This window comes from Drosophila takahashii, chromosome 2L, assembly GCF_030179915.1.
Source record: "Drosophila takahashii strain IR98-3 E-12201 chromosome 2L, DtakHiC1v2, whole genome shotgun sequence".
NCBI classification, from domain to species: domain Eukaryota; kingdom Metazoa; phylum Arthropoda; class Insecta; order Diptera; family Drosophilidae; genus Drosophila; species Drosophila takahashii.
This window is the reverse complement of record NC_091678.1, coordinates 240061-249034: the sequence shown is the minus strand read 5'-3', so window position 1 is coordinate 249034 and position 8974 is coordinate 240061. Positions and strand designations below refer to the sequence as shown.

Sequence of the window (8974 nt, the reverse complement as noted above, 5' to 3'; positions counted from 1 at the left end):
GATGAAGTACCCTGAGATTTGATATTTTCTGCAAATATATTGTAAAATGTTCTCTTTCCTTTTAACAATTTACTCGCAGCCGAACTGCCGAAGGTCAAGTGGAGATGGGCGCAATCATCACTTAACGGAAATCAAGTACTTGAGTCTACCTTAGAGTAACCTCGAGTGTAATCTTAAGTTAAACTTAAATCTAATTAAAAGCATAGATCTCAGAGCAATCGACGTTTTTGGTTGTGTCGCTGGTCCGACCTTCGGTTACCGCCTTGCATGTGCTGGTGATGTTGCTGTGGGTGCGTCCTCGGCCGGTTGCGTTCCATGACGGAACTGTCGCTGCGCCGCCTCTGATCTCCGTTGTTCCCGTAGGGATGGCGGTCGTAGGGCTTGGCGCCGTGCAAACTGTGGCGGGCGTGGCGCGGAGGCGACGCCTGCGGAGGTCCCTCCAGCGTGAAGGGATTGCGCAGGCGACTCTGGGTGAAGGCAGGTGGCTGCTTGGCCTTGTCGGCGCCCTGCTGCTTGATGTTCACCTTCTTCTGGAACAGTTCCAGGCCCTGGTACAATTCCAGGGCAAAGGGCACGGCGCAGAGGCGCTGGTAGGTCACGAATCCGAAGTTCCGCTGCCGCCCCTTGTTGTCCGTGGGTATGCGCACTCCCTCGATGGGACCGGCCTGCAGGAACACCTCGTACAGGATCTCCTCCGTCACGCGCTCGTCGAGATTGCCGCAGAAGAGCGTGCGCTGCTCCTCGTCCTCCTCCTCGTCGTCGTCCTCCAGTTCCTCGGCCAACTGGTCGCCGTTTCCGTTGAGGGGAAACGGGCAAAAGGGCTGCTGCTGGAGGGCCGCCATGCCGTATCCGTACCCGTTCAGGTGCGGTGGGGGCATCATCATCGGCATCCCCGTCGCACCGCTGTACATTTGCTGCATTAACGCCTGCAAGTCCATTTTGGCTTCAAAATATATAAATAAAATCACCAATTGTTTGCACACATAAACAGGGCTGCCAACTCTTCAAGTCATTAAACAGCTAAAAAAGCCAAATAAAATCGTGGTGAAATTCCGTGTGGTGAGTAGGGATTCAAACGGTTGCGAGGTGAGATATACATTCAAATTTTAAAGAGGCATCGTTGATAACAGAGAGACATTTTAATTAGGCGTCCATGTTCACGATTGTTGTCGTCGCCATCGCCGCCTCTTTTGATTGAGCTCTTCTTGTACTACTAGCGTTGCACAATTCAACTCCCCCGCTCGGCGATATGAATCAAAGCAACTATTTAGTCAGGGGACACTAGTTGCGGGTACAATCACAGCAAACCGAACAACAAAAACAATTGAGAGGCGCGAAATTGCGGCGGAACGACCCTGTTGTACCCTTTTCATAGTAATACAAATTGTAAAAAATAGCAAACATTAAATTTCACCTTGTAGAGCTATTCTAAAAATAGACTACAACAAGAAAGTTAAATGTTGTAAAAAACCGATTTTCGAATTCGGGATCTCACTTTTAGATCATTAATCTAAAAACGATGCAACACAAAGAGAAAATCGGGACAATAATTAAAGAGAAGAGAATACTGCCAAGTATAATGGGTAATGAGAACGTTATATCAGCGTTATCAACGCCACTTGAGCCAATATTTCGCACAGCGTCGAAACTTGACAAATAAACTAGACTACCACATGCAAAAATAGTGCAAGTGTTCGTGGATTTAATAGCTTTGACACTACTCACAGCCGAAGGTAGAAAAGCACGGTCGCGCGTAATCGGCCCATCCATTCAGTCGTTTAGTGGACGCCAAGAAGCACCATCCGTTTCAGAAATGGGAGAAGTTCCGAAGATCACGGACTTGCCACAGGTGATCGAGCCTCACCTGCCGGAAGGCTGCACCTTGGAGTCGTACGACACTCGCTACCTGACCAAACCGGGCGACAACTATGGCAGCATCATGTTGGCCCTGCAGGCAAAGATCCGCAGTGCAGACGGTGCTGTTCGGGACCTGCCGCTCATAGCCAAACTGCCGCCCCTCACCAACGATCTGTACTGGCAGATCTTCCAGCCCGAGCGAACCTGCATCACGGAGAACGCGGTCTACCAGTACTTGTCACGTGAGCTGGACAAGTTGCAGCTGCAGTCGGGCATCCTGCCGGCACAACTCTTCGATGGCTTCCCGCGGTACTACGGCTCCCGAATTTCGCTGGATCCTCGAGCCTCGAAAGTGGATCGGGATGCCGTTCTCATCCAGGAGAACGTCACCGTGCGCGACTTCCGGCCGGGCAACAGACACAAGCCGTACAATCTGGCCGAAACGGTGCTCATCCTGCACTCCCTGGCCCAATACCACGCCCTGCCCATCGCTCTGCGTCTGAAGAAGCCGCAGGTGTACGAGGAATACGTGCGACCGTACTTCAAGAAGTTCGATATGAACGCCAATATTGATGCGACCGAAAAGGAACAGATGAACGGTGAGATTCTGAAGGACATCGCGTTGGTAAGCAGCGATGAACGGGACGTGAAGCGTGTCAAGGAGCTGCTCGACATTTTCGACGCCTTTCAAGCTGGCAAGGATGTGGAAGACGGTCTGTTTACTACCCTTGTGCACGGAGATCTATGGATAAATAATATGATGTTGAAATACGGTATGAAGGGTCTGATATTGCTAATGCTGTCTAGGATATTAATGCTTTTCCCTTCTTATTAGACGAGGAAGGCACTCCAATCAAGGTGAAAATCGTCGACTTTCAAATCGCGCAGTACGGATCATTGGTGCACGATGTCATCTTTCTGCTCTTCTCGAGCGTGGACGTAAACGTTCTGGAGGAGAACTACTACAATTTCCTGACCATCTACTACAACGCCTTTATTCAGACCTTGCGAAGCGTTGATGTGGACACCAGCAACTATTCACTCGAGATGTAAGACTGGTTTTGTCAGTTTTTAGGATTATTTTGCTCATCCTTTATATTGCAGATTCCTGGAAGAGGTCAAGCGGACTGCATACATCCAGCTGCCTCATGCCATCTTTATGATGAAGGTAATCCTGGCTGATAACAGCACGATTCCTGAAAACTTTAAGGACGTGGACTTTTCCGTGTTGTCCAAGAATACTGGAATAAAAACGATTGTGGCGAAATTCGACGCTATCTTGCGACTGGCAAAGAAGTTTAATATTTTTTACTGAGCTAATTTAGCAAGTCACGAAATAAATTGTTTGCCATAGCACACGCCCCCTCTTCACCTCTTTCACCAATATGTTTGTATATACATATCTGTTATCAAGCAACTAATCAACGTCTTGTTAGTGTGCTCACTTGAACAAGTTGCGTTACGCTCTCCGTGGACTTGGAGTACAGATTGCTAGGCAAACACAGCCCGAGATTCCGTAAGGTGAACAACATGGAGGCGGATAAGTTGCCCGTAATTCACGATCTTTCTGAGGTGCTTGAACCGCACTTCCCAGGGGCCCGTCTCCTTAGTTACCGGACGAGCAGCCTGACGCAACCGGGTGACAACTACGGAAGCGTTCTTATGGCGATCCAGGCCCAGCTGCAGCGATCGGACGGGGAGCTGTTCGAGGAGCAGCTAGTGGCCAAGGTGCCACCGACTGACCCCAAGTACTGGCAGTTCTTTCAGCCCGAGCGGACCTGCCTCACTGAAAACGCCGTCTACAAGATTTTGGCCCCTGCCCTGGCCAATCTTCAAGATGAAGCAGGCATCCCCGCGGAGAGGCAGTTCAGCGGGTTCTCCCGCTATTACGGCTCTCGCGTGTCCCTGGATTCCGATTCCTTAAAGGTGGATCAGAATGCCGTACTGGTGCTGGAGAACTTGCGGAGCAGCGGCTACGTTTCCGGGAAGAGGTTGATAGCCTACGACCTGCCCCACACGCTTCTAGCCCTGAGATACATGGCTGAGTTCCACGCCCTTCCTCTGGCCCTACGACTTCTCAGGCCCGAGGTTTTCCGGGATCGGGTTCGACCCTTCCTTGAAAAGTTTGATTGGCATGCCGCGGCGCCCGAGTGGAAGGCCGTAATGAAGGCGGAGACCCTGGAGGACGTTCGACGAGCCACCGACAACGACGCCAAGCTGCTAGCCCGTGTAAAGGAGTTATCAGATCAGTTTTTCGAATTCCTATCCGCCGCCCCCGAGAGACCCGATGGTCCCTTCACAAGCATTATCCACTGTGACTTCTGGATAAATAATCTCATGTTTCGTTACGGTCAGTATCACAGCTTAATTAGCTTAAAATTACTCCTATTTTCTTAAACTAGGATCTAATGATTTTTTTAAAAATGGTCAGATATCTGATCCTAAATTCTTGACATATTTTAATTTAATTTTATTGGCAAAGTTTTTCCCAACTCATTGCGTGACTTTCCGAATAGGGATTCATTTTTATACATTTATGCATGCGTTAAAAGATAAGAGAAAACACTTTACTCCGAAATCTTTAGGGCCAGCAGGAACACCCGTGGGGCTGAAAATTATCGACTTCCAAACGGCCCAGTACGATTCCGTGGTGCATGACATAATCTCGTTTTTGTTATCAAGCGTTGATACGGCTATCTTGGAGATACAATTTGAACACATGTTGGAAGTCTACTTCGAGGCTTTTGTGTGTTGTCTTCGCCGTGTGGGAGCTGATTTGGAGGATCACACCTTCGAGAAGTAAGATAAGTTATCAATCTCCAGACGATTGAGTGCCAATTGACTGCTGTTCCACAGGTTCCGAGAGGAGGTGAAGCGGGTGGCGTATATTCAAGTTCCCCACGCCATCTTCATGACGCGCTTCATTTTGGCCGACAGTGCGGTCAGCGAGTCAGAGGAAGACCGCCAGCTTTCGGATGTTCTGAAGAATTCGGGATCGGAGCGCATAGGCCGAAAACTAAGCAAAATTTTGGACTTGGCTCAAAAGTTTGACATTTTGTACTAGGGCAATAAATCGATCTTGATCTATTGGCGAACTCTAAGTGACTAATGGGAAATTGATGGAGCGGCCTAATTGTTTTATTATTCTCTCAGCTGGGCTCCAAAAATAGTATGCCGATTTAATGGCTGTCAGTCTTGGGAAAATGCGCGCTACGTGGGGAACAGTAGTGACCATCACGGCTTGGATGGTGCTGCTGAAGCTCCGGGAGTCAAAGAGCAAGGAGGTCTGTATTGAGAAGGATCTACAAAAAATTCGTATTTTATTTGAGTATTCTGGTCAGAGCTGTTATTATGTGGCATTCACTTACGCCAATTGGACGGATGACCGACCGCGGTTTGTGGTAAACATGACGTTCTCGAACCAGTCTGGCATCGGCTCTGTCACCACCATCAACGAGGAGATCGCCTCCCCGGTCTCCCGCATCCTGATCCTCCAGCACTCCGGCCGGGAGAAGGCTCGCACCATATACAACGCCTCCACCAAGCTGTGCGATCTGCAGAACGTGTTCAACGCAGTGCCGCTTTTCAAGCCCGCCAAGGACAACATGCTCAAGCAAAGTAACTACTCGCTGAGCTGTCCGCTGGTCAAGGGCACCTACGCCATGAACAACATGCGCGTCAGCCCCAAGAACCCACTTCTGAGCCTCCTCTACCAACCTAAGCACTCCTTCTCCGTGAAGGGCGGATTGTTCGAGGAAATTCGTGGTCGCCGGCTGAGGCCACTGTCCACCTATTTCATGACAGGAAAGGTAATCAAAAAGTCTTGTGGGTCCAATGAATAAACAAGCCTCGAAATAAATCAGCAGCTGCAAATCTAAAAGGGGGTCTTTCCATCAAATTTCCATTAGCCCGTTAGTATACTACACAATATGTACCACAAAAAGTATTCCATACTTTTGAATTGTGATATATTAATACTTACGTAAAATACTCGCGAGTACTGGAAAAAAACTATAGCTAAACTAAAAAAAAAAAGAGACAATTGGTTTACAAATGTAAATCTGCAAGCCATTAACATTAGGGAAAATGGGTTGTAAAAAGGACTATTGCACAACAGAAGAAGAACTGAAAGTGATCTCATCACTTACAATACAGAAAAATCGAACAAGAAAATAATTTAAAAAGTTGGCTATCATCAAAATTAAATATTTTAGATATAGTAGGGAGTTTATAAACAAACTCATAAAGGTATACAAATAAGTGATTTTTTTGCGGCACAAAATACTTTACATTATTAAATACTTTTAGTGCTCTTTTTGCATTGTCTCTGTATTTGACTGAAGTTCCCGTCATAAGCATGTCCTTAAATTCGTCCATTTTACCAAACATAATTAGTTATAATTAAATCATCGACTGAAACAAGGCCGGGTCAATATGGAGAGACTGCTATCTGTCAGAATTTTACTAGGTCTTCCCAAATAATTTCGGGCTGGCTAATGAGCAATGAATCGAGTAAAGGGAGATGGACAACGGGTGAACGAACTGAAATTGCTTGCACGTCCCCAAACAAACAAAGAAAGTCGCCCCGTAATGGTTCATATATGTGGAGATAAAATCAGTTCATTTAAATTGCTTGAATACTATGCAGGAAAAACCGAAACGTACAGACGAAGTTATCATTTAAGTCCGATGCAGGCTGGGTAAACAACTCTCAGTATAAATGTGGCCGGCTTATCGAGAAGCCCTTATCAACCGACTTTCACAAAAACAAAAAGGGGGAGTTTTGTTTACTCAACTCTATAATCTCTGCGGATTCTCATCCATTAATACATGTATTCGAACCGAGCATAGTTCATCGATTCTAATCTCATTTGTCAAATAAAAGCGGGTCACTTAACAGATAGCACAGAAACATAACCGCAGTTTTGGCAATAAAGAAAAAACAATTAATAATAATTACAAATTAAAATAATGCGCAATGAGTGTGTGGGCCACAGAAGACGACCTTTGGCTGAGTCTATGTCCGTCATCGGTTCCTCGGCGGCGATTACCTCAGGAACCGGGGGACTGAACTTTGTCTGGTTCGATGCGCCAAAAAAGCCAAGGAAAAGATCGCGGATCACTTGGTAGACGCGTGTGGCGATGACGCAAATATTGCGAATCGCGTGTGCTGGCAGACAGAGAAAGTAAAAGTCTAAAGAAAGGAATAGGGGCCATAAATTAGGGGCGGAAGATCTTCGGCCGCTCTGGACTCTGGAGGTGGGAACACGCAGTCGGTCCCTGCTTTCGGGTGATTCAGTTGGCCATTCCAGAATTCTTTCTATATGCACCGCGGATTAAATATAGCCGCCCATCACGACCAAAACACTGCGAATGGCGTGAGCAGTGTGAAATTAGATAAATAGGCCAGATAAAAGACAGCACTTGCTGGCTGTCTGCTTTGGCTGGCGCAAGACCCCCACGATATCGACACGCGCCATAGATAAAAAGGAGGAATCGCTCGCCCCAAGTAAACACCACAAATCCTAGCGAATTTTCAGCAAGGCGGTACGTGACCGATTAATTGTTGGACATCGGTCACAGGACATGGCAATGGCCGGCCATGTCTATATCTGCATGAAGTTGACAGGTTTTATAATCACCCAGAGTGCTGGCCATATATTTCTGATCGAGCCATCAATTATGATTGCCGGGGCTATAAGTAGCGCCATAAAACGTAATCTCAACAGGCAGTTGGTTCGGTCCAATTGAAACAACACACATAAAAATAAACAATGCCCCCAGCAACGATTACTTCACCTGCAGCTCCATAAACAGGTTTGCTCTGTTTCGCTGTTTTTTTATTGCCTCAGTGACGTGTACGCCCAGCATTGCGGCCGTAAATCCGGTGTTATCAGTAGGTTTTCCGACTTGCCCCCCGCCGCAAGGGCGAATGGGTTTCTTGACCCAGTTTCGGATTCTGGAAATTTTAATTCGCAATCGGCATTGCAGGGGGACTTTCTTCTGGGTCCCACTGTAGACTCTGCGACGGGGCATTCGAAGATCACGCTCCACAGCCGTGTTGCTTCCCTGCCCCATTCTTAGTGGGTATCTATATTTATTTGCATAAACATTCAGGGGTGTGCGTGGAATGATTCCCTCGCTATAAGCGGAACCCACACATTGATTACATCAATTAAGTTTCACAAGCATTTGCCTCCTCGCAGCGACAACTTTTCTTTTCGCCATCCGCAGCCGGTATGATTTATGGCCCTATGATAAGGCTACACAGCCGGTGTCATTCTGTTGACCGAGTTAAATGGCACCCAGGCACCCAGAAGATAATGGGAAACGCTGGTCAGCCAGGAAGGCCAAATATGTGGCCTGACTGTCTTATCAGTTGGCTCGGACTTTAAACGCCGCTCGTATAAACTGTTTTATTCAAATTATGTGCTAATGTTTGATGAACCGCCACTCGACCTTTTTATCAGTGTGCAAATTAGATTGGTTGCATAATATTTGTTTTAAATTAGGTATAATCCGCCAACGATCGATTGGATCGTTACCAAAACTTTTTACGAGCCTAAGAATGCAAGGCTTTGGCAGAACCCCACTATTTATAGAGCTCACTTATCATTGTTCCGTTGATTAGCCGATAAGATTGCGTTCTTCGCTGGAAGCTTATCATTCCGTTTATGCAAATCGCCTGGTCTTGGGCAGCATAACTGGATCTCATCAGACCTGCATTGTAAGATGTTGACATCTTCGAACTAGTTTCATGCATACCAATGAACCTGATTCAATTCATTAACGATCTGGTCTATGTTCAGCGGGGCGGAACTCTCAAGTTCTGCGGCCATAACAGGCTGGTGTCTTGATGTCGATTGTTTATGATATTTTAAAATATACTATCTACCTTTTGGCCTCACCTGCTGCAGTGGAGATCGGGTATATTATATATTCGGTTAGGAATTGGGCAGAGGAATGTGTTCTAACCTTATTGATGGGGCTATCGGTATCTTCGGACAACTGGTGATCCCTTGACCCTTCGGTCACGCTGGGTGGGGCCAACTGTATCTGTGTATTCAACATTGTTTTGAACAAACCGGACAGCCTTATCTTTCGCTTTCGACCCCAT

At 46.9% G+C, this 8974-nt stretch overlaps 4 protein-coding genes across 4 annotated transcripts; 3 read left to right on the top strand and 1 right to left on the bottom strand.

The window, feature by feature from the left end:
- Positions 1–21: 21 nt before the first annotated feature.
- LOC108062020 (RNA-binding protein 7) lies at positions 22–995 on the bottom strand. The gene has a single exon (XM_017148516.3). The coding sequence runs from the start codon at positions 936–938 to the stop codon at positions 210–212; it is 729 nt and encodes a 242-aa protein (XP_017004005.2). The 5' UTR covers positions 939–995; the 3' UTR covers positions 22–209.
- A 488-nt stretch (positions 996–1483) lies between these two features.
- LOC108062508 (uncharacterized) lies at positions 1484–3213 on the top strand. Its single transcript, XM_017149228.3, has 3 exons — positions 1484–2630; positions 2693–2906; positions 2962–3213. The coding sequence occupies exons 1-3, from the start codon at positions 1814–1816 to the stop codon at positions 3170–3172; spliced, it is 1242 nt and encodes a 413-aa protein (XP_017004717.2). The 5' UTR covers positions 1484–1813; the 3' UTR covers positions 3173–3213.
- Positions 3214–3322: 109 nt separating this feature from the next.
- Positions 3323–4931, top strand: LOC108062518 (uncharacterized). Its single transcript, XM_017149239.2, has 3 exons — positions 3323–4207; positions 4443–4656; positions 4714–4931. The coding sequence occupies exons 1-3, from the start codon at positions 3388–3390 to the stop codon at positions 4919–4921; spliced, it is 1242 nt and encodes a 413-aa protein (XP_017004728.2). The 5' UTR covers positions 3323–3387; the 3' UTR covers positions 4922–4931.
- A 94-nt stretch (positions 4932–5025) lies between these two features.
- On the top strand, positions 5026–5699 carry ovm (oven mitt). Its single transcript, XM_017148667.2, has 2 exons — positions 5026–5141; positions 5199–5699. Exons 1-2 carry the CDS (start codon positions 5040–5042, stop codon positions 5697–5699), a joined length of 603 nt encoding a protein of 200 aa, XP_017004156.2. The 5' UTR covers positions 5026–5039.
- The last annotated feature ends 3275 nt before the right edge of the window (positions 5700–8974 follow it).